The sequence below is a fragment of the Heterodontus francisci genome, chromosome 5 (genome assembly GCF_036365525.1).
Source record: "Heterodontus francisci isolate sHetFra1 chromosome 5, sHetFra1.hap1, whole genome shotgun sequence".
Lineage (NCBI taxonomy): Eukaryota > Metazoa > Chordata > Chondrichthyes > Heterodontiformes > Heterodontidae > Heterodontus > Heterodontus francisci.
The window spans coordinates 15,672,886-15,698,525 of record NC_090375.1 but is presented as its reverse complement, the minus strand read 5'-3'; the positions used below and the strand labels follow the sequence as shown (position 1 = coordinate 15,698,525).

At 41.4% G+C, this 25,640-nt stretch overlaps 1 protein-coding gene across 1 annotated transcript in view; it reads left to right on the top strand.

Annotated features, from left to right (window-relative positions):
* Positions 1 to 25,640, top strand: part of trappc8 (trafficking protein particle complex subunit 8) — a 231,467-nt gene that overhangs the window by 116,523 nt on the left and 89,304 nt on the right. The window contains exons 10-15 of the mRNA XM_068032627.1: positions 2,553 to 2,653; positions 8,349 to 8,454; positions 10,643 to 10,774; positions 15,222 to 15,446; positions 17,541 to 17,649; positions 24,654 to 24,848. Of these exons, the coding sequence (XP_067888728.1) occupies positions 2,553 to 2,653; positions 8,349 to 8,454; positions 10,643 to 10,774; positions 15,222 to 15,446; positions 17,541 to 17,649; positions 24,654 to 24,848 (868 nt within the window). The remainder of the gene's footprint in view (positions 1 to 2,552; positions 2,654 to 8,348; positions 8,455 to 10,642; positions 10,775 to 15,221; positions 15,447 to 17,540; positions 17,650 to 24,653; positions 24,849 to 25,640) is intronic.

Below are 25,640 nucleotides of genomic sequence, written 5' to 3'. Positions count from 1 at the left end.
CGGGGTGTTGTTGGCAAGGTCAGCATTTGTTGCCCATCCCTAATATACTAGAAGTGTTTAAAATTATGAAAGAATGGAACAGGGTAGATAGCAGTGTTTACAGTAGTTGAGGAGTCAAGGATGAAGGGCCATAGATACAAGATTAAGTGCAAGAGATTTAGAACCGAGGGCAGGGGAAACTTTGCACAAAATTGAGAGGCTATGAAATTGACTTCTCGGGTGACAGTTTTAGCCTCAAGCAGTCACCATTCAAGGTTAGATTGGTAGGTGGTTGAAGGGCTATTGGAACAGATTGATAAGTGTGATTATGATCTATTTTGTCTGCATGGTGGTTAAACATATATAGGGCCTGGTTGTGCCAAATTTCCATGCTGTGACTTCTGTATATTTCGTCATTAGGGTCCTTGAATGTCTTGTCTCTGAGATCTCTGCCCACCTTTCCTGCATTTCCTTGTTTGAAGCCCTCCAACTAGGAATCCTTTCCCTGCCACAGCACTGAAGTGGCCCCAACCAAAATTGTGAATGATATTCCCGGATACTGGCCATGATGCATTAGCCCTCTTCGACCTCTCTCTTTTCGACCTCTCTCTTGTCGACCACACTATCCTCTGCATGCCTCCTTTTCTTTTCCAGCTCTGTGTCGCAGCTTGTTTGGTACTGTTTTTGCATATACATATATAGCCAAATCGCCTCTAGCAGTAGATTTTCTTTCCTTGCCCACAGTGTCATCTTGGGAGTCCCCCGAGGGTGGATCCTTGGGGCAAGGAGGGTGGGACAAGGTGTAATTGTACAAGTATACTCTTGTCACCCAACTGTAACTCTCCACCACCTTTTCTTAACCCCTCACTGCTTCTGTGTTAATTTGACAGTCTTGTTAAAATGTCAGCAATGGAGAACTGGTGCTTCATAATAACTGCAAACATGGAGGGAAGAAATGCTTAACGGCTGAAAAATTAAGTAATTAGCTTCAACATACATAAACTATATGTTTTGAGTGACCAGAGGTGCAGAACACGACCAAAAGGACTAGAAGGAAGGCAAACCTTTTAAAAAGATATAATTAACATTATCTAAAGGAAGGTACTAAGAAATAAAAATAAAAATAATCTCAATCTAAATTAACACATACTGTGTGGGGTTCTAGAGTAGGTAAATCTGTTACATAAATGTTGACTTACTGTGCTGAATTATAATATGTTCATTTGTAATTGTCAAATGGAAATGGTTTTCAACCTCGCTCTAATACCGAAAATGTAATGGGTATGTCAGTGCATGAGTTACCTGCAAAATTAATAACTCAAAATACAGAATATTGCATATTATTCAGGTGGGTCATGTATGTGGCCCTATATCTGATTCATACTTTTTATTACACTTAATTTTCTGCCAGTTTCCTTTTCTGCTTGCCTTTCTTGGGAGTGGGACTGATTGGATAGCTCTTTCAAAGACAATAGACTCCTTGTTAGGGTATGAATAGATAGGTGCTGGTGGCCCTCTGCTGCTTTGCTTAGGTGATCATCATTATTTGTGAATATTGACTGTCCATAAGCTGTTCGATCATGGGAGGCATCACCTTTGAACCTGATTCTATTGGCACCTATGCACTTCCAGCAGGGGACACTGGTTGAATTATTTTTTCTTTCCCTATCCCACCCAAGGTAGAGATCAATCTTACTCTTTCCATCCACCCGATGCTGTAATCAGCAGACTGAGCATCAGACCATCTTCCTAGTCGGTGTGGCACAGTACTTGATATAAATCTAAGACATTTTGTTCATAAATTTTTTTGTTAAAATATTGAACAACAAAACTATTGGGATTGAAGATAATTGGCAAAAGAACCAGAGGCAACAGGAAGAAACCTTTTATTCCACCGCGAGTTATAATCTGGAATGCACTGCCTGAAAGGCTGGTGGAAACAGATTCAAAAGGACTTGAATAACTACTTGAACTGGGAGAATTTGCTGGTCTATGGGAGATGAGCAGTGGGAGTGGGACTGATTGGATAGCTCTTTCAAAGACAGTGGGCTGAATGGACTCCTGTGCTGTCTCATTCTGAGGAAGTTGGTACTTGCTGATATAGACCATGGTGGAATTGAGCCTGTCGTGTCTTGCATGGGATACCTTTATAATATCCACTTAAATCTTGTATCTTGCCAAAGTTAAGTTTTGTGGGACTGGCTTCCAGTTATTAATTTTAGTTTTGCCTTTCTTTTGAGAGAGAACTGAATAAACACGTTAGTATCAGAGTAATGTTGAGGCTTTTATTAACATTTGAGTCTTAAATACTGCAAGGGGGTGCAATTGAACATAATTTTTATCCTTGATTTCTTAATTCTGTGAACCTAACGAGCTATAATATACTTGATATTGATGCATGTGATATTCATTTTTTTGGTTTTATTTTTGATCCATCTCAGGATGTTGCATATCAGACATACCTTAAATCTAACTCAAGAAAAATATTGTAAAATTACATTGTAGAAATGTTGGGTGTTATAGTAATACTTAAGAGTAATGTTTCCTTTTTGTAAAATTTTAACATATTGAAGGAAATGGCGGCAGCATCAGTTTTTCTTCAGCCTGGAGCACAGAGACAATATCCCACCCATTACATGGAGACAGCTATTCAGACATACAAGGACCTGTGCAAGTATGTGACGTTTTTGGTCAAGTCATTTGGGAATAAACACTTGATGTGAGGTGGAATAGTTAAAAACTTCAGGGAATTCGAAAAGCATCTTGAGTTTGAAGTTTTGAAATTCTGTATTGGCTGAAACTGTTTAAAGCTAGGAACCAGCTTTCAGTTTGGCCTTGCATCAGGAGAATGAAAGAGGGAGTCGTGAAATTAATCGAGCAAGGGTTGAAGAGGAATGCTAATATAGAAAAGGAACTAAATTCGTAGCAATGAAATACTTCATGAGCTGCCTGCAAAGAGACGAGGGAAACAGATAATTTTAATCCAGGATTCCTTTTGAGATTTCTGACGTGTTGTTTACTGAGAAAGTAATGTAAATCCGGAGGATTCCATCACACTCCTGACTGTGTACAGAATCAAGCGGGCTGCTTTGTCCTGGATGGTGTCAAGCATCTTGAGTGTTGTTGGAGCTGCACCCATCCAGGCAAGTGGAGAGTATTCCATCACACTCCTGACTTGTGCCTTGTAGATGGTGGACAGGCTTTGGGGAGTCAGGAGGTGAGTTACTCGCCTCAGGATTCCTAGCCTCTGACCTGCTCTTGTAGCCACGGTATTTATATGGCTACTCCAGTTCAGTTTCTGGTCAATGATAGCCCCTTGGATGTTGATCGTGGGGGATTCAGCAGTGGTAATGCCGTTGAATGTCAAGGAGAGATGGTTAGATTCTCTCTTGTTGGAGATGGTACTTGTGTGGCACAAATGGTACTTGCCACTTATCAGCCCAAGCCTGGATATTGTCCAGGTCTTGCTGCATTTCTACATGGACTGCTTCAGTATCTGAGGAGTCACGAATGGTGCTGAACATTGTGCAATCATCAGCGAACATCCTCACTTCTGACCTTATGATTGAAGGACGGTCATTGATGAAGCAGCTGAAGATGGTTGGGCCTCGGACACTACCCTGAGGAACTCCTGCTGTGATGTCCTGGAGCTCAGATAATTGACCTCCAACAATCACAACCATCTTCCTTTGCACTAGGTATGACTCCAACCAGCGGAGGGTTTCCCCCCTGATTCCCATTGACTTCAGTTTTGCTAGGGCTCCTTGATGCCATACTCTGTCAAATGCTGCCTTGATGTCAAGGGCAGTCACTCTCACCTCACCTCTGGAGTTCAGCTCTTTTGTCCATGTTTGAACCAAGGCTGTAATGAGGTCAGGAGCTGAGTGGCCCTGGTGGAACCCAAACTGAACGTCACTGAGCAGGTTATTGCTAAGCAAGTGCTGCTTGATGGCACTGTTGATGACACCTTCCATCACTGTACTGATGATTGACAGGCTGGTGGGGCGGTAATTGGCCAGGTTGGACTTGTCCTGCTTTTTGTGTACAGGACATACCTGGGCAATTTTCCACATTGCAGGGTAGATGCCAGTGTTGTAGCTGTACTGAAGCAGCTTGGCTCGGCAAGTTCTGGAGCACAGGTCTTCAGTACTATTGCCGGAATATTGTCAGGGCCCATAGCTTTTGCAATATCCAGTGCCTTCATTCGTTACTTGATATCACGCAGAGTGAATCGAATTGGCTGAAGTCTGGCATCTGTGATGCTGGGGACTTCAGGAGGGGCAGGACATACCCGGGGATGGTGGTGTCTGTGACATTGTCTGTAAGGTATGAGTCTGTGAGTATGACTGTCAGGCTGTTGCTTGACTAGTCTGTGGGACAGCTCTCCTAACTTTGGCACAAGCCCCCAGATGTTAGTAAGGATGACTCTGCAGGGTCGACAGGGCTGAGTTTGCCGTTGTCGTTTCCGGTGCCTAGGTCGATGCTGGGTGGTCCGTCCGGTTTCATTCCTTTTTTATTGACTTTGTAGCAGTTAGGTACAACTGAGTGGCTTGCTAGGCCATTTCAGAGGGCATGTAAGAGTTAACCACATTGCTGTGGGTCTGGAGTCACATGTCGGCCAGACCAGGTAAGGACAGCAGATTTCCTTCCCTAAAGGACATTAGTGAACCAGATGGGTTTTTACAACAATCGACAATGGTTTCATGGCCATCATTAGACTAGCTTTTAATTCCAGATTTATTAATTAAATTCAAATTCCACCTTCTGTGGTGGGATTCTAACTCATGTCCCCAGAGAAATACCCTGGATCTCTGGGTTACTAGTCCAGTGATAATACCACTACGCCACCGCTACCCCTGTATGATACAGGGTTAGTAAGGTTTTGGATGGGGGTTTAAGTGTAGAATTTTATCTATTTGATTACATAGAATTGCATGGAATCTGCAGCATGGAAACAGACAATTTGACTGAACTGGTCTATGCAGTATTTATGCGCTGCAAGAGTTTCCACCCACTTTAAATACGAACATACAAATTGGGAGCAAAAGTGGGCCATTCGGCCCCTCAAACCTGCTCCGCGTTTCAATAAGATCATGGCTGATATGTTTGTGTTTTGAATTCCATACTCTCATCTACCCCCGATAACCTTAGATTCTTGTTCGGCAAGGGAATCAATCTACCTCTGCCTTAAAAATAGTCAATGACCCCGCCTCCACCATCTTCTGAGGCAGTATTCCAAAGTCGCGCAACCCTCGGGGGGGGAAAAAAATTCTCCTCATCTGTCCTAAAAGGGTGACCCCTAATTTTAAAACCGTGCCCCCTAGTTCTGGACCCACCCGCAAGAGGAAACATCCTTTCCACATCCACCTTGTCAAGATCGTTCAGGATCTAAGAACTTCAATCAAGCCTCATGGCAGACTGATACAAAAGGTGAAGTCACATGGGATCAGAGGGAAGCTGGCAAGATGGATACAGAACTGGCTCGGTCATAGAAGACAGAGGGTAGCAGTGGAAGGGTGCTTTTCTGAATGGAGGGATGTGACTAGTGGTGTTCCGCAGGGATAAGTGCTGGGACCTTTGCTGTTTGTAGTATATATAAATGATTTGGAGGAAAATGTAGCTGGTCTGATTAAGTTTGCGGATGACAAAGGTTGGTGGAGTTGTGGATAATGATGAGGATTGTCAGAGGATACAGCAGGATATAGATCTGTTGGAGACTTGGGTGGAGAAATGGCAGATGGAGTTTAATTCAGACAAATGTGAGGTAATGCATTTTGGACGGTCTAATGCAGGTGGGAAGTATATAGTAAATGGCAGAACCCTTGGGAGTATTGACAGGCAAAGAGATTTGGGCGTACAGGTCCACAGGTCACTGAAAGTGGCAACGCAGGTGGATAAGGTAGTCAAGAAGGCAATCGGCATACTTGCCTTCATCGGTCGGGGCATAGAGTATAAAAATAGGCAAGTTATGCTGCAGCTGTACAGAACTTTAGTTAGGCCACACTTAGACTATTGCGTGCAATTCTGGTCGCCACACTACCAGAAGACGTGGAGGCTTTGGAGAGGGTGCAGAAGAGGTTTACCAGGATGTTGCCTGGTCTGGAGGGCATTAGCTATGAGGAGAGGTTGGATAAACTCAGATTGTTTTCAATGGAATGACGGAGGTGGAGGGGTGACATGATAGATGTTTACAACGTTATGAGTGACTTGGACAGAGTGGATAGTCAGAAGCTTTTTCCCAGGGTGGAAGAGTCAGTTACTAGGGGACATAGGTTTAAGGTGAGAGGGGCAAAGTTTAAAGGGGATGTGCGAGGCAAGTTCTTTACACAGAGGGTGGTGAGTGCCTGGAACTTGTTGCCAGGGGAGGTGGTGGAAGCAGGTACGATAGGGACGTTTAAGAGGCATCTTGACAAATACATGAATAGGAAGGGAATAGAGGGATATGAACCCCGGAAGTGCAGAAAGTTTTAGTTTAGGCAGGCATCAAGATCGGCGCAGGCTTGGAGGGCCGAATGGCCTGTTCCTGTGCTGTACTGTTCTTTGTTTGTTCTTCCCTCACTCTTCTAAACTCCAGTGAAAACAGGCCCAGTCTGTCCAATCTTTCCTCATAAGACAGCCCACTCATTCCAGGTATTAATCTAGTAAACCTTTTTTATGGTATGGAGGGCCAGAACAGCAAGTGTAGTACAGCAAGTGTGATCTAACCAAGGTTTTATACCAATTTAACGGTGCCTGCTTTTGTATTCTGTTCCTCTAGCAATGAATCCCAATGCTTTGTTTGCATTCTTCATATCTTATCAACTTGTGTTGCTTTTGACAATTTTTATATCTGTATTTCTAGATTGTTTTGCTCTTCTATCTCATTTCATTTCTTACCTTCCAAGGAACAAGTGGCCTCTTTATTCCTCTCACCAAAATAAACCACCTTACACTTCACTATATTGTTTCATTTGCCATTTATCTGCCTGCTTTGCAAGCCAGTTTGTCTTGCTGTATTTTGGTATTTCTTTAAATTATTAGCTGTGCCCCAAATTTGGTATCTGCAAATTTTGACGCCTTCTCTCCAATTTTTGAGTTCAAATCATTGTGTATGGCAAACCACAGATCTCTGCAGCACACCACTCCGCACTTTGTCAGTCTGAGATCTCCCTTAATTCCTACCCCGTTTTCTGTTTTTTTTTAGCCATCTTTCAATGCATTCCGCTACCTGACTTTTTACTTCTCGTGCCTTGACCTTTGTCATGAGTTTTTGTGAAGTAGTTGAAGGAAACTACTATGACTAGCTCGTTAAAGCAAGTCTTGCATTGGGATGCATCAGAAGAAATCATTCACAATACAAGTCTAAGCTAGATTTGCAGCTCTAACTGATAAATCCACTGTATCCAGTCTTGTTTCCCCCCCCATACCTCCTCTGAAGGGTTTTGATGATTCAAAGAGGGTGCATTGGAGAAGATTCTTGGAATCACTATGCTCTGAGGAGAGATTTAAACTCTTTGCTATGAAAGTTTCGGCGATATATCAGTTCCTTTAATATAGTGTTGATATGGAAGCAAGTATGAGTTTTCGCACTGGAAGAGTACAAGTTGTATACTGTTTTAAACCTAGCTAAATTGGAGTCAGATCGATCATGATGTATGGCTTGTCTGTAACGAATGAGTTTTCATAGCAAGTAACGACTGCATTTTGTGTTCAGTGTGGTGTAGCTGGATGTTTTTTTTTAGAGATACAGCACTGAAACAGGCCCTTCGGCCCACCAAGTCTGTGCCGACCATCAACCACCCATTTATACTAATCCTACACTAATCCCATATTCCTACCAAACATCCCTACCTGTCCCTATATTTCCCTACCACCTACCTATACTAGTGGCAATTTATAATGGCCAATTTACCTACCAACCTGCAAGTCTTTTGGCTTGTGGGAGGAAACCGGAGCACCCGGAGAAAACCCACGCAGACACAGGGAGAACTTGCAAACTCCACACAGGCAGTACCCAGAATTGAACCTGGGTCGCTGGAGCTGTGAGGCTGCAGTGCTAACCACTGCGCCACTGTAGGTACAGTTGCTGAAATTAGTTTTGGAATAGATGATGACCTGATGGAGTTACCATGCTATCAGACAGGGATGGGCTCAATAGCTTTTTCTCATTGCTGTAGCAAATGTCCAATATAAGGCATTATTCCTGGACAATTTGGAAAACACAGTTTTTTCCATCTTGCAGACTTCTCGTGATTCCCGAGTTAATTACCACTTGGTGAAATTCTACAGCTGCTATAAGCCTAAAATGCAAGGAAGTTAATATGATTTTAGTTTGGTTAATTTGGCGTAACTTGTAATTTTAATTTTTTTTTACACTTGCTCCATCCTAGGAATCTGGTACTCGCTGAACGATGCACTTTACTGAGTGCTGAAATTTTAAAAAGCCAAGCCAAATATTCCGAGGCTGCAACACTTCTTATCCGGATGACAAGTGAGGTAGGAAAAGTTGCACATTCCTTGCATTTGGAGTTTGATACTCTGCTGGCATCTTACATCAGTATTGTATACTCTGTAAATAGAGTATTGTCATGGTTCGAGCTCTTTTTGTTTCCATGCACCACAGGTCTGATTATAAAATTGTCTTTAACATCTTCCAAGAGAATATATTTGTGTGCGTCATAGACACCAATGAGGTGTAATATCTGCCTATAACTTGCTTAAGACCATTCAGAATTATCAGAGCAATCTCAATGAGAATGAACCTTTTTCCAGTGACATTTTCATTCTTTTGGTTTCTATAGTGGAAAGTGTTCATGATTCGAACAAGTAAAATTTTTAAACATCAAATGTTTTTCTTAAGTCTGTTATTGGAGGAGTAATTTTGTATTTGCACTTATAGATTGGCAAATAACTTGCCTTATGAGTTATGAGGTCATCTAATATCATAAAGTGGTTACAGCACAGGAGGCCATTCAGTCCGTCGGGTCTGTGCCAGCTTTCTGAGCTACTCGGCTCGTCCCACTCTCCTGCCTTTTCTCCATAGCCCTGCAATTTTTTTCTCTCCAAATAATTATCCAATTCCTTTTTGAAAATCACGATTATATCTGCCTGCACCACACACTCGGGCAGTGCATTCCAGATCCTAACTTGCTGCTTAAAAAGGTTTTTCCTCATGATTCTTTTGCCAGTCAGCCTAACTCAGTGTCGTCCGGTTCTCGACCCTTCTGCCAGTGCGAACAGCTGCGCTGACCTACTCTGTCCAGACCCCTCATGATTTTGGACACCACTTCGATCAAATCACCTCTCAATCTTCTCTTTTCTAAAGAGAACAGCCCCAACTACTCCGATCTATCCTTGTAACTGAAGTTCCTCATCTCGGGGACTATTCTCGTAAATATTGAAGTGATGTAGTTCCTCTCTTGTTTTCATTAATTTATGCTAGCTGGTCTTAACTATATAGGGTCATCTTGATGCAACGGTAAGCAGGTGAATTGGAAAAAGAACCTGCAGTGTTGTTGGGCAGTAATATTATGGTGCATCAGTTCTCTGCTATTGAGATATTCCAGTATAGTGCAACAGAATTGAAGCATAAGGCAATTGCATACTTGAATTTATAATGCAAAGAATACTGAACCATTCATTATCGTTCAGTGTCCATTTGCTTTGATTTTCCCCATGAGATCAATCAGAGATGCTTTCCCTTTGTGGTGGTGACTGCGTCCCTCTGCAGTTATCTGAGGCTTTGATTTGTCAACCATATCAGATGTTCAGATTGCTAGTGTCTTTGCTTCTTTTTTGATCCATAATCTGCCTTGCAGTTTAGTTCTGCGGCAAACTTTGCAAACGTTTCTTCTTGCCCAGGGTACTTACACATTAATGATCCATTGAAGGCTACTTGGGTTATTTTGGCTCTGATATCCGCTAGAAGGCTTCAGTCAGTTGAAAGCTGTTTGAAAATTGTGAATATTCACTGCTTTTCTCCATGATTGACTCATAAAATCAAAGAAATAGTACATGCAGAAGGAGGCCATTCGGCCCATCAAGTCTGCAGCTCTTTCAAAGAGCAGTCCAGTTAGTCCCACTGCCCTTTTCGTTCCCTTTTCATGCTCTCTCTTTCATTGTCCCTCATCACTTCATGAAGATTGTCAAAATGAAATGTGAACTGGAAGGCTCTCCAAGTGTCAAAGGTGTCAAAGCTCAGTTTCTGACATCGAATGGAGGCTTTGGATTCTGATTTAGCATAGGTTCTTCACACTCAGATCAGAGAGAGAATTGATTGTGGGGAGCAGGGATGTATCCATGAGTAACTCCCTGAAAAGATGTTCTAGCCCAACTGCATTTCAGACCAACTTGTACAGTATCTTCATCTCCAATGTTGAAGCTTTTGATGCCAAAAGCTATTGCTTGAGGTTATGGAACAGCTTGGGGCATGACTTTTGCAAAAGAGAAAAGAATGTTGATTAAGGAGCGTCCCTGCGAGAGCTTCACTTCACAGCAAAAATGTAAAACGTTACTTATCACTTTGAGAGTCCTAAGATAATTATTCATTGGTGTAATATTTAGTTATCACCTCTTTGTATAAAGTGTTTACCACTAAGCTGGATACTAAAATTATGTTGAAATAAATGTTGCAACTTGCAGTGATACGGACCCCCCCCCCCCAACTGTCTTTTTTTAAATGCAGGATTCTGACCTCCGAAGTGCACTTTTACTCGAACAAGCTGCCCACTGTTTCATCAACATGCGATCTCCGATGGTGCGCAAATTTGCTTTTCATATGATTCTGGCTGGGCATCGATTTGGTAAAGCAGATCAGGTAAGCATGGTGTTTCAATAGTGTATTTAATGGATCTTTTTGATATAACCGATATGTACCGATGCATTTAGCAGAGTTAAATCTGCTTTGTGTGTGTATACGGTATTCGCTTTTTATCATGCATTATTTAGGCAAAGTCCTTCAGTTATTTGGGTTTCAAGGATTTGGTTGCACTGAATTTTCCCTCGCGCTTAAAATGTGATCCAGGTAAATGTGCTGCCTTCAAAATTTCAGAATTGCTTGTTCTCTTTACAGGGTTCTTAATTGATATTCAGCGACATCATCCCTTGTGAACTTTGCAAAATGAAATTAAATTGAGAAAGGGTATAGTCTGTGGAAGTAAGACCTTGTCTGTAGCCATTATAAATCTGATATAATGTATCTAAATTTGGAGTTATAGGGCCATGGCTTGCACAGGCTGTGCAGTCATATCTCCTTGGGCAGGTGTTAGATGAATTGGAAATTGCTGTTTTATAAAATCAGTGCAGGAACACTGGGAAAAATGTCTGTTGTCATTGTGTTTTGCTATCAGTTCAGCTTTTTCCTTCCTGTGTTCTGAAAAATATTTCCCAGATGTCAGTTATTTTCCATACAAGCTTTATTGCAGTTTTGTTGGTTGATGTAATGCAAGGAACTGACACAGCCCATAACCTAATATGTCACTGAATACATAGGCCACTATTTATGTTCATGTTATTTTGGTAATAACAATTTCTTGTATTTATGTAGTCTTTAATGTAATAAAAAGCTTCAAGGTGCTTCACAGGAGCATTGAAAAGCCAAATTTGGCACTAAACCACATAAGGTGTTAATAGGGCAGATGGCCAAAAGCATGGTCAGAGATTGGTTTTTAAGGAGCATCTTGAAGGAGGGAGGCGGCGAGGTTTAGGGTGGGAATTTGTAGAGCTTGGGGCTAGACAGTTGAAGGCACGGTCACCAGTGGGATAGCAATTAAATTCAGGCCTGCTTAAGAGGCCAGAATTAGATGAGCACAGGTATTGAGGGTTGTGGAGCTGGAAGAGATTAGAGATAGGGAGGGGCGAGGCCATGGAGGGATTTGAAAACAAGAATGAGAATTTTGAAATCTAGGCATTGCTTAACCAAGAGCCAGTGTAGCTCAGTGAGCACAGGGCTAATGGGTGAAGGAGACTGTGCGAGTAAGAACCCAGGCAAGAGTTTTGGTTGACCTCCAGTTTACGGAGGGTCAAAGGTGGAAGGCTGGCCGGGAGTGCATTGGAATAGTCAAGTCTAGCGGTAAATAAAGACATGGTCGAGTAAGCAGATGCTATAATGGATGCTTCCTTGGATATTGTGGTTGAGCGCTAAGTTTTGGGCTACCTCTGAAAGACAGAGCACTGCTGTGTAAATATGTATACCATGAATGACACTGGGCAAGTATGGAGGTGCTATAAGTTTGGCTGTGGATGCTCAGTAGTCGAGCATGTTCAAGATAGATCGATAGATTTTTGGACACCTCAGGGAATTGAGGAATGAAGTGTTGCAACAAAATTGTTTAAAGCAAACAAATTTTTGTACAGCTATTTTTATTTTACTTTGAAACAGTAGTTTCAACTCTCCATTTTTTTTAATCTTGCATATCGATAACAAATGTGTAAGAATAAAAATTACCTTGTGTCCAGGTCAGCAATAATTTATCATTGTTTGAACCTACGCAATTGCTGCAGCAGTTTAATCTGGCTGTGCCTCGAGGGATTTGAAACAATAGGGGAAAAAAAGCAATGGTGCAGAATTTGAGAGGCAAAAATAGATAATTTCATTCTTGGTTTTTTTACAGCAGAAAACTTTTTTGTTCGTTCCTGGGATGTGGGCATCGCTGGCTAGGCCAGCATTTATTGCCCATCCCTAATTGCCCTTGAGTGAGCTGCCTTCTTGAACCGCTGCAGTCAGTGTGCTGTTAGGATGGGAGTTCCAGGATTTTGACCCAGCGACAGTGAAGGAATGACTATATAGTTCCAAGTCAGGATGGTGTGTGGATTGAAGGAGAACTTTAAGGTGGTGGTGGTCCCATGCGACTGCTGCTCTTGTCCTTCTAGGTTGTAGAGGTTGCGTGTTTGAAACGCGGTGTCTCAGGAGCCTTTTCTGCAGTCCATCTTGTAGATGGTACACACTGCTGCCACTGTGCATCGGTGGTGGAGGGAGTGAATGTTTGTAGATGGGGTGCCAATCAAGCGGGCTGCTTTGTCCTGGATGGTGTCGAGCTTCTCGAGTGATGTTGGAGCTGCACCCATCTAGGCAAGTGGAGAGTATTTCATCATACTCTTGACTTCCACCTTGTAGATGGTGGACAGGCTTTGGGGAGCCAGGAGGTGAGTTACTCACTGCAAGATTCCTAGCCTCTGACCTGCTCTTGTAGCCACGGTATTTATATGGCTACTCCAGTTCAGCTTCTGGTCAATGGTAACCCCCAGGATGTTGATATTGGGGGATTCAGCAATCATAATGCCTCTGAATGATTTAATATAAACAGAGACCACAATAGGCTGTATCCTGGTAGTGAGCTGGAAAAGGGAATTATTGGCATTTAAGTGATATATACAAGATAAGTATTTGGTGGGGATTTTTAACAAGTACTTTGCAAGAGAGAAGGATGTTGGGGAGCAGTTAATTGAGATGAGAACTATTTCAAAAAAAGAAAACATTTGAGGTTAGTTAAGCTAAAGTAGAACCATTTGATGGCATATATCTGACGATCCTGAGGGAAATGGAGAAATATTGGAGGATCTAAAACTAATATTTCAGGGTTCTGTTGAGAGTGATTTGTCAGTGAATGGAGAGTGGCTATTATAATACCCATTCCCATAAAGGGAAACAAGCTAGTTAAACATCTGTGGTAGGGAAAATGTTGCCATCTTTAAATGCAAAATTGCTAACTATCAGGATGAAAATGGAATAATTGGAAGTAGCCGACAGAAATTCTGTAATGTAGGCTGTGTTTGACTAAACTGATGGAATTTTTTGAGGTGACAGACATGGTACATTGGATAAATATAATGGATGTGGCATGCATACAGTTTCAAAAGCTTTGGGAAAAGCTATACACAAGGTTATTGGAAAGGGTTAAGGAGTATACAATTAAAGGAAAGTTTGCAAATTGGATTCCAAACTGAATAGAAGAGAGGAAACAGTAGGGGGTTAAGAGCAGTTTTAGAGTACAGGTAGCAGTGCCCTACAGGGCTCTGTTCTGGGAGTGCTGTTTATTTTGTCCATCAGTGATTTGGATACAGGTCTAGAGAGTGCTTGTAAATTTGTAGTTGATACTAAAATGGGGAGCACAATAAATTATCCAAACACTGAAGCAAGCTACAAGGGATAAAATGCTAGAATACGCAAAAAAAAAAACTGCTGGGATTCAAGCCCACTCCAGATATTTGTGCTGGAAATGCATAGTCCACTTCCCTGGGCATGCCCAGGTTCCTTATGTGACCTTGTGTATAAAGTGATCTCTAATAGCAGGAAGTGGGGCAAATAGTGAACACGAAAAATTGTAATGAACAATTAACAAAGGCTATACATCTCAGGCTACCACTACAAATCAAGATATGAAGAATTAAAACTGAACCGAAGCAAGAGAAAACACAGATTTCACTCAATTACAGAACTTAACTATGTCTCTGTTACAAAATAATAAATATTACAAGCCACCAGCCAATCTTGGAAGGAATTCTTTGCATGCACCGGCTATCAGTGATGGGAAGTTTATACCTTGAACACAAAATTAATATTTGACTTTTACAACCCCAGCTTGTAAGCTGCCTTGAATTGAATCATCCAAGTAGGTCAGTAGACTTACTACTGAATTGAAAATTCAGCTATCCTTGAGCATGGTCAACTCCACTAAAGACTGTTGTGGGTAAGCTAAACTTTGCAGTTCTGACTCACTGTGGCAAGGGGTAAATACTGGATTTACTTGGGAAGGGAGTGAAGCGGAAAGTGTAACCAAATTCTGAACAAATGCATTCCACTGTCCTTGACTAATGGGCACAATCATAATGGCATTTTCAACTTTCCACTTATGCAGTTGGGCCACAAAATGTGAGTCTTAAGATTCTTCAGTTAGGACACGGGGCCAGTTTTAGAGATATAAATGTGCACACATAAGTGACTCATCTGTCATCCAACTATAAAAGTTTCTTTTTTTGGAATTCCTTTGGCTTGCTTGAACATCATGTCTGTTGCATTTGTTGAGAATTGAAATGGAGAACGTAGGAGAAATCCTGTAAATAACTAGCCGTCTGGTCAATATTTGAATTAAGTGTATGCAATTTTTAAAAGTCTATCGAAGTAAGGTGCAGAGCATCCATATACTTAAAACTTTTAACATTTACGCTTGGGTCCTCCATGCCTTAATTAAAGCTTCAGCTTATAACTTGCTTAGCTTTCTCAAATTCAGGAATCTTGTGTAAATTGATTATATGCTTTATTACAGCGCAGACATGCCTTGCGGTGTTATAGTCAAGCCATGCAAGTTTACAAAGGCAAAGGATGGAGTCTGGCAGAGGATCATATTAACTTCATTATTGGTCGCCAGTCTTTTACCCTGCGACAGCTGAACAATGCAGTTTCGGCCTTCAGGCATATTCTGATCAACGACAGCAAGCAGACAGCTGCTCAGCAGGAAGCTTTCCTTAGGGAGTATCTATATGTTTATAAGGTAAGAGAGATCAGGAAATTATAGTGATTTTCATGATTCCTTTTTTGTTTCCTGTGTTGGTAGCCAATAACTGAATTGCTGACCTGCAATGCTGCTTGTAATGATTTATTCACCTGTATCCTTAGGCCCCTTTGCTCTTCCCCATTCAATTTCTTATTTTCTAAGGTATAGGTGGTTTTATTTTTCTTCCAAAGTGCATCACCTTATATTATATTTCTGTTAAGTTCATTTGCCACATAACTGCCTGAATCTGCAACTTTTCTGATGCTGCCTTGTATTATGTTGTGTTCTTCCTCAGTGTTAGTTATACCCATCAGTTCTTGTTATCTTCATCTTGTAATGACCTAAGCTGTATAACTTAATATTCATCTTCTACATCTACCTTTAAAATGTGAACTTTTTATGGGCTGTACCAAAATTGGTGGTCTTATGTCTTGATGCTTTCTGCTTAATTTGGTTTGGTAGATAGGAAAGATGTAATCTGGACTTATTCAGTGTATTTATTGTATGCTGTGTAATTATGAAGGATTATTTGTATTCACTGCCTTACTGAGGGAGTGCTGCACTGTTGGAGGTCTGTCTTTTCAGATGAGTCGTTAAACCAAGGCCCGGTCTGTCCTTGCAGGTGAGCATAAAAGATCCCATGAAACTATTTGAAGAAGAACAGGGGCATTCTCCCTGGTGTCCTGGCCAATATTTATCCCTCAACCAACGTCACAAGAAAACAATTATCCTTTTGCTGTTTTTGGAAGTTTGCAGTTCTGTGTTTGCTACATTCCAACTGTGACTACACTTCAAAAGTAATTCATTAGCTGTAAAGTGTTTTGGGATGCCCTGAGATTGTGAAAGATGCTATAGAAATGCAGTTCATTCTTTTTCTTTTTATAAGGTGTTGACTGCATTTTTCTTGTGGACATTGAAGACAATGCTCTAGTTCAGTGGTTTCATTCATTTAATTTGAGGTGGGGGAATTTCCTAACTTGTTCAGAAATGGAAGTCATTTCACTTGTAGAAATGCCTTGCTTATGTCAAAGTTTTACATGAACATCAAATATCAATACACATTGTAGATCATTATTTAGTAGGCATTACTGCATAAGCTTTATATAATTGAGAAGATCATACAAAGCGGGTTCTGAGTTGCATGATAATTATGGTAAGCTTTGGACCAAATGAAAGAGATAATCTGTGTTCCAAAAATGCCTTCACTTCAATTTCAGAGAAACATGTCTTTTGTAGCCGTGTGAATAACTTCGTTTCCTAAGAATATAAGAAATTGGCGCTGGAGGATAGGCCATACAGCCGTTCGAGCCTGCCTCACCATTCATTAAGAACATGGCTGCTCCCTGACCTCAATTCCACCTTCCAGCCTGATCCCCGTGACCTTTGATTTTTTCAGAGTCTAAAAATCAATCTATTGGTCTTGAATATATTCAACAGCTGAGCATCCATAGCCCTTTGGGGTAGAGAATTCCAAAGATTCACAATCCTCGTGGGGGGGGAAAATCCTCATCTCAGTCTTGGCCTCAGGTTAAGGGGTCAGTTATCTAAGTCTAGGCTCTCCAGGCAACAACCTCTCAGCATCTACCTGTCAAGCCCCCTCAGAATCTTGATCACCTCTCATTCTTATAAAGTCCAACGAGTATAGACCCGCTCTACTCAACCTCTCATCATAGAATAACCCTCTTATCCTAGGAATTGATCTGGTGAACCTTTGCTGCACTGCCTCCAAGGCTTTTAACTGGTTTAAGAAAAATAATGCAGAATTTGTTAAGTCTTCTCTTCTGTTGCTTCAATAAGCCAGTTGAGGCTGAGCTGCTTCACAGTTAAATCAAAGAAAGACTTATATTTGTATAGCATAATTCACAACCTCAGAACATCCCAAAGCACTTCACAGCCAGTGAAGCACACTTGAAGGATAGTCACTGTTGTAAATTGAGTCGCGAGAAGAATGAAAAGTATAAAAATTGAACCAGCGTATAGGTGAAGAAAGGGAAGTGAAAAATAGCTGAATGTTATTATAGTTTCAGTAATTTCAAAAATTTTTAATGATTTTCATCAAACTTTAATACATTTTTTCCCTTCCTGCTTCAGAGTGTAAATCAATTCTCACCTGATGGGCCTTTACCCCAGCTTCCTCTACCCTGTATTAACAGCTCAGTGACTCGAGTATTTTTTGGACATGACAGACGACCTTCCGAAGGTTAGTTGCTTAATTGATGCCAAAGTTTGCCCTTTTGAAGACACATTTGTATTAGAGTTATAAGCGGAATTTTCTTTGATTCGTTCTCGGGATGTGAGTGGTGCGGGCAAGGCTGGTATTACCCATCTTGCCCTGATTATATATAACTGAGTGGCTTGCTAGGCCACTTCCGGGGCAGTTGAGTCAGCCAGGCTGATGTGGGATAGATGTCATATTTCGGCCAGACCAAATAAAGGACAGCAGGTTTCCTTCCCTAAACAACATTAATGACCCAGATAGGTTTTTACAACAATCCAACAGCTTCATGGTCACTTTTGTGTGGTCACTGGGGGAGGTGGTGGAGTAGTGGTAATGTCACTGAGTTAGTAATCCAGAGGCCCAGGCAATACCCTGGGGGCACTGGTTCAAATCCGACCGTGACAGCTGGTGAAATTTAAATTCAGTTAATTAAAAATCTGGAATTGAAACTGTTGCGACCGAGGTGGGAGGAGTGCACAGTTTATTCGAGTTCCACTTCTCCACAGGTCACAACATATATTTAACTTTTTTTCCCACTTATTGATAGTCAATCATAGACTCTATTTTTATCCCAGTATAAAACACACCAACCAGGTTTTTGATAAACAACAAAATTATCAGTTTATTATAAAAACAGCAGCAAATGCAGGGGAACACCACCTGCAAGTTCCCCTCCAAGTCCCACACTATCCTGGCTTGGAACTATATCGCCGTTCCTTCACTCGCTGGGTCAAAATCCTGGAACTCCCTTCCTCACAGCACTGTGGGTGTACCTACCCCACATGAACTGCAGTGGTTCAAGAAGGCAGCTCGCCATCACCTTCTCGAGGGCAAATAGGGATGGACAATAATTGCTGGCCGAGCCAACGACGCCCACATCCCATGAATGAATGAAGAAAACTCACTCGCTCACGCACTCTGGCTAACCAGAAAATAGTGATTTTTCAGACAAAAAAGCACGTTGGATAAATACTTGCTAATTCTTGAAACAACAAGAGATGGAAGGATGTCCTTTGTTTTGATTTGACGTCCCAAATGCGTATAGACAGCAGTCACAGGGATCTCCCAGAACGGTTTTTTTCAGGCGATGTTGAAGATCAGTTTGAGTAGGCTTCCAGGAAATGCAGAAACACAGATTTCAGACACCGACCTTAAGGAGAAATGTGGCAACAGTTTAGTCTGCTTCTTACACTTCTCAGCTTCTCGCGAAATGGAAAATTGGCAGTTTGTTTTTCAAAGAGCTGGAACAGACTGAGTTGGGGTGGTTTGTTCTTCTTGACAAGGTGACTCTTTAATTCTTTTTCAAATCACTGTTCATCTCCAACTGCTTTTTGTAACAATGCAAAGTGAAACCAGAAACATTCCAGAAGTCTAGCCTCTTGACCTTTATAAATCTAGACTTGTCACCTCTTTGTAAACATCTCACCGAGTCCAAAACAACCCCTGCTGGGTAATCATTTGAATACAGGTACCTTCCAGTAACTCTTTACAATTTAAGCCTCTCAGTGACCCTTGTTTAAAAAAAAAAACATCCATGGATTCCTTTTCAGTTTTAAAACACAAACTCTCAAACTTGAACAAAAAAAGGAAGCACTCAGAACAAAAGATAGCTTCACTGCACCATTACTGAGACTATCATCAGTTGTTGTAAAAACCTATCTGGTTCACTCCTCCTTTCGGGAAGGAAATCTGCTGTCCTTTCCCGTTCTGGCCTGCATTGACTCCAGACCCACAGCAATATGCTTGACTCTTAACTGCCCTCTGAAATGGCCAAGCATGCCATTCAGTTGTCGAGGGAAATTTGGGATGGGCAACAAATGCTGGCCTTGCCATCGATGCCAGCATCCCATGAAAGAATAAAAAAAACTTTGTGATAACCAGCTTTTTATTATGCTTTTAAAGAACACTCAGTTCAAATTTACAATTACCATGATCGGATTTGAACTCCAATTCTCTATTCATAGCTCATGCCTCTAGATTACTAGTGCCATAACAGAGCCATTTTGGTAATGGAAGTTTGAAATTTAACCCTCATTTACATGGAGAGCTGAGCCTTATGTTTTGTTGTTGAAGCTCGGGCTGGCAGTCAACTGTGTGGCTGGGTTTGTCATTTTTCTTTTGGAACATAGGAGCAGAAGTAGACCATTCAGCTCCTCAAGCCTGCTCATCCATTCAGTTAGATCATGGCTGATCATCTACCTCGACACCACTTTCCTGTGCTATCCCCATTTCCCTTGATGTCATTAGTATCCAGAAATCTATCAACTTCTGTATTTAACGTACTGAATGATTGAGCTTCCACAGCCCTCTGGGGTAGAGAATTCCAAAGATTCACCACCCTCTGAGTGAACTAATTCCTCCTCATTTTATTCTTAAATAGCCTACCCCTGATTCTGAGACTATGTCCCCTGGTTCTACACTCACCAGCCAGGGGAAACAACCTACCTACATCTACCCTGTCATGTCCTGTAAGAATTTTGTAAGTTTCAATGAGATCACCTCTCATTCTTGAAACTCTAGAAAATACTGGCACCTCTTCCTCAATCTCTCCTCGTAACAGTCCTGCTATCCCAGGGATTAGTCTGGTAAACCTCTGTTGCGCTCCCTATCTGGCAAGTATATCCTTTCTTCGATCAAGAGACCAAAACTGTACACAATACTCCAGGTGAGTTCTCACCAAGGCTTTATACAGGTGCAGCAAGACATTTTTACTGCTGTACTCAATTCCCCTTGCGATGAAGGCCAACATACCATTTGCCTTCCTAATTGCTTGCTGTACCTGCATTCTACCTTTGTGACTCATGAATAAGGACACCCAGGTCCCTTTGGACATCTATACTTCCCAGCCCCCCTCCATTTAAGAAATATGGTCTTTCTATTTTTTTCTACCGAAGTGGTAACTTCACACTTATTCACATTTGTTCTGTCTGCCACGTCCCCTTGAAGTCTTTGCATCTTTCTTACAACTTACATTCCCACCTAGTTTTGTGTCATCAGCAAATTTGGAAATACTACATTTGGTCCCCACATCCAAATCATTTATATAGATTGTGAACAGCTGTGGCCCCATCACTGATCCTCCACTAGTAAAACCTTGCCATCCTGAGAATGACCATTTATTCCGACTGTCTGTTTTCCATCTGTGAACCAATTCTCAATCCATACCGGTATATTACCCCCAATCCCACTGCTGTTAGTTGACATGAAATCCAGATTCTTAGATTACAGAAGCATCCGTACTGTCTTCTGCATATTTCTCCCGAAATCACATCGTGTATTTGTTTTGTTTACTAACCTCCTGTGTGAGACCTTCTCAAAAGCTTCCTGAAAATCCAAATACACCACATCCACTGGTTCTCCTTTACCTATGCTATAAGAAACATCCTCAAAAAAAAATTCCAACATGTTTGTTAAACTGATTTCCCTTTCATAAATCCATGTTGACTCTGCCCAATCATATCGTTATTTTCTAAGTGTCTAATTATCACATCCTTTATAATAGATTCTAACATTTTCCCTACTACTGATAAACTAACAGATCTGTAGTTCCGTATTTTCTCCCTCCTTTTTTAAATAGTGGGGTTACATTTGCAACTTTCCAGTCTGCAGGAACCTTTGCAGAATCTAGAATTTTGAAGAATAACAATCAATGCGCCCACTATCTCTATAGCCACCTCCTTCACACAGCTCATCTGAACAAAAGAACAGTACAGCACAGGAACAGGCCATTCGGCCCTCCAAGCCTGCACCGATCTTGATGCCTGCCTAAACTAAAACCTTCTGCACTTCCGGGGACCGTATCCCTCTATCCCCATCCTATTCATGTATTTGTCAAGATGCCTCTTAAACGTCCCTATCGTACCTGCTTCCAGCACCTCCCCTGGCAGCAAGTTCCAGGCACTCACCACCCTCTGTGTAAAGAACTTGCCTCGCACATCCCCTCTAAACTTTGCCCTTCGCACCTTAAACCTATGTCCCCTAGTAACTGACTCTTCCACCCTGGGAAAAAGCTTCTGACTATCCACTCAGTCCATGCTGCTCATAACTCTAAACCTCTATCATGTCGCCCCTCCACCTCCGTCGTTCCAGTGAAAACAATCCTGGTAAACCTCTTCTGTACCCTCTCCAAAGCCTCCACGTCCTTCTGGTAGTGTGGTGACCAGAATTGCGCACACTATTCTAAGTGTGGCCTAACTAAAGTTCTGTACAGCTGCAGCATGACTTGCCAATTTTTATACTGTATACCCCTACAGATGAAGGCAAACATGCCGTATGCCTTCTTGACTACCTTATCCACCTGCGTTGCCACTTTCAGTGACCTGTGAACCTGTACGCCCAGATCAGTTTGCCTGTCTATACTCCTAAGGGTTCTGCCATTTACTGTATACTTCCCACCTGCATTAGACCTTCCAAAATGCATTACCTCACATTTGTCCGGATTAAACTCCATCTGCCATTTCTCTGCCCAAGTCTCCAACCGTTCTATATCCTGCTGTATCCTCTGACAATCCTCATCACTATCCGCAACTCCGCCAACCTCTGTGTCGTCCGCAAACTTACTAATCAGACCAGCTACATTTTCCTCCAAATCATTTATATATACTACAAACAGCAAAGATCCCAGCACTGATCCCTGCGGAACACCACTAGTCACATCCCTCCATTCAGAAAAGCACCCTTCCACTGCTACCCTCTGTCTTCTATGACTGAGCCAGTTCTGTATCCATCTTGCCAGCTCACCTCTGATCCCGTGTGACTTCACCTTTTGTACCAGTCTGCCATGAGGGACCTTGTCAAAGGCTTTACTGAAGTCCATATAGACAACGTCCACTGTCCTTCCTTCATCAATCATCTTCGTCACTTCGTCAAAAAACTCAATCAAATTAGTGAGACAAGAGCTCCCCTTCACAAAACCATGCTGCTCTCGCTAATGTTTTTTTGTTTCCAAATGGGAGTAAATCCTGTCCCGAAGAATCCTCGCTAATAATTTCCCTACCACTGACGTAAGGCTCACCGGCCTATAATTTCCTGGATTATCCTTGCTACCCTTCTTGAACAAAGGAACAACATTGGCTATTCTCCAGTCCTCGGGGACCTCACCTGTAGCCAATGAGGATACAAAGACTTCTGTCAAGGCCCCAGCAATTTCTTTCCTTGCCTCCCTCAGTATTCTGGTCCAGGGCATTTATAAATCTTCAATCCAGTTAACTTTTTGAGTACTTTATCTTTATTAATACTAATTGTATTCAGTTACTCAGTTTCACAAGTCCCTTGGCTCCCTAGTATTTCTGGGAGATTTTCTGTATCTTAATTTGTACCTGTCTTCACAGAGGAATTGTTTGGCTTCTTTGCCATTTCCCTATTCTCCATTATAAATTCTGCTGTCTCCACCTGTGTTTGGACCCACATTACATTTGTCCTTGCTAATCTTTTCTTTTTCACATACCTAAAGAAGCTTTTACAATCTGACTTCATGTTTCTCGCTAGCTTGCATTCATAGTCTCTTTTCCCATTCTTTATCTGCTTCTTGGTCATCCTTTGCTGGATTCTAAATTGCTCCCAATCCTTGGGCTTACCACTTTTTCTGGAAACCTTATAAGTCATTTCCTTTGTTCTAATGCAATCTTTAACTTTTGTTAGCCACAGTTGATTCTTCTTTCTTGTTGAGGTTTTGTGTCTGAGGAATGTATATTTGTTGCAGACCATGCAGTACTACTTTTAACTACTAGCCATTGCACGCCGACTGTCAAATCTTTGTATTTTCTCATTCCACCATAGCCAACTTGCCCCTCATAACTTCATAGTTTCCTTTGTTCAGATTTAAGACCCTAGTTTCAGAATGAACTATATCACTTTCAAACTTAATGTAAAATTCTATCATATTATGGTCACAATTTCCCAAAGACTCCTTTACAGCAAGGTTATTAATTAACCCTTTTTGTGACCTAGTACTAAACCGAAAATAGCCCGATCATTAGTTGGTTCTTCAACATACTGCTCCAGAAACCCATCTTGTACACACTCCAGGAATTCATTCTCCACAGCATTAGCGCTGATTAGGTTTACCCAGTCTTTACGTAAATTGAAATCACCCATTATTACTGTATTACCCATGTTCCATGCACCTCTAATTTCCTGATTTGTATTGTGCCCAACATTACCACGACTGTTAATTGACATGAAATCCAGATTCTTAGATTACAAAAGCATCAGTACTGTCTTCTGCATATTTCTCCTGAAATCGCATCTTGTATTTTCGTTGCTAATTCCTAATAAGTCACAGAACTCGGTACAGCAGGAGAGGGGCTGGTGTTAAAATATTACGTACTTGATTGACCATTTGTGCACACTGAATAATTTCACTTCACCTGCATTGGACTGTCTTATGCATTTCTTTGGGGTAACTCTTCCTGTTATCTATTTTTGAGAAAATATCTGTAGTAAGGCCTTTTTGGTAACCTGCATTGTTTGTTGCGAAATCCAGATCCACCGAAGATGTTCTTAAAAAAAAAAAATTCATTAGGAAATGTGAAGCGAGTCCTTGTAAATGGATTTCAGCGGAAATATTGACTTGCAAAATTTAGACCTTTAATCAGCTTGTTTGGTCAATAGTAAAAATGACTTGCTGCAACTTGATGGCTAAACCCACCTGTAAATCCTTCAAGTCTCTCTTGCTTGCTGTTTTCTCAGTGAAAGTGGTATAAGAAATTTTGAAGTGTCTGGGGGGGAAAAGGTTTTTTGTTGGCCAATTACAAATGCACTCTCTAATTTGGCTGGGTGATGCTATATTGGAGAAAATTGAAGTCATGGCACCTATATTTAGATTTCAAATAGAAGACATCTGTTGGCAAATAAGTAGGTGTGTTTCAAGGAGATTTCACCCTTCTAGTTTGTCATTTATTTGTAAGTGGATTTACAAGGGTCAACACCATAAAGGAGCCCTGTTAATTATATATTTGTTAAATACACTTCCTTTTTCCTGTTAGGAGAAAAGCAAGCGGCCACCCATGTCAGTTTAGACCAGGAATATGAGCGTGAAGCTTCACAGCAATGGAAAGAGCTTGAGGAGCAGGTAGTAGCTGTGGTGAATAAAGGAGCAGTACCACTGAACTTTCAGCCGACTCAGTACTGTCTAAACAGCCAGACTGACAACTTGCGCTTTCCTGTGGCTGTAGTAGAAGGTAAATCAGTTGGGATAAATTCTCCTATACATTAAATGCACTGAATGTAAATTATTGACCAATTAATGCAAGATTTAAAATTTCACAGCTAGTGGATCTCTTGTTAAAAGTTATTGTACAAAATCCTGAACCCCCAACTTTTCCGATGAACTTAAGGCCCTGTCTGTCATCTCAGGTGGATGAAAAAGGTCCCACAGCAATATTCGAAGATGAGCCGGGGACTACTCCCCTGGGATCCTGGCCAGTATTTACCCCTCAAACTTCATGACCAGAAATGGATTATTTGGTCATTTATTTCATTGCTGCTGTGTGAAAATTGGCTGCTACATTTTTTACATTGCAACAATGATTGCACTTCAAAAGTACTTGATTGGTTGTAAAGTGCTTTGGAGTGCCTGATGTCATAAAAGGCACTATGTCCTTTTTTTTGTCATTATCTTGTATTTTCTTGTTAAAAACGCAGGAGCGCATTCTCCATCCCCTGTAGTTGTGACCACTTCTTGAAACCTCTTAGAAGTGCAGCCTAACGTTGTCGAATGGAATTTTGTGGGGATTAAAAACTCAAGTCTAACCCCAGTAATTGCAGCTGTCAGTATTGATCCTTCATGGGAGTACGCTTTTAACTGCAGAACACTTTTGACCAAGGGCTGCAAATCAAAACGGCGAATTGCTTAAGGGCTGCTCTCAAAAACCCATAAGCTTTCGTCTTATTTTTATGTGTAACCACACACATCCTTTCCAAAAATATTTGTAATTAAGTCAAACCAACTGCACTTGAGCAGCCTTTCACTA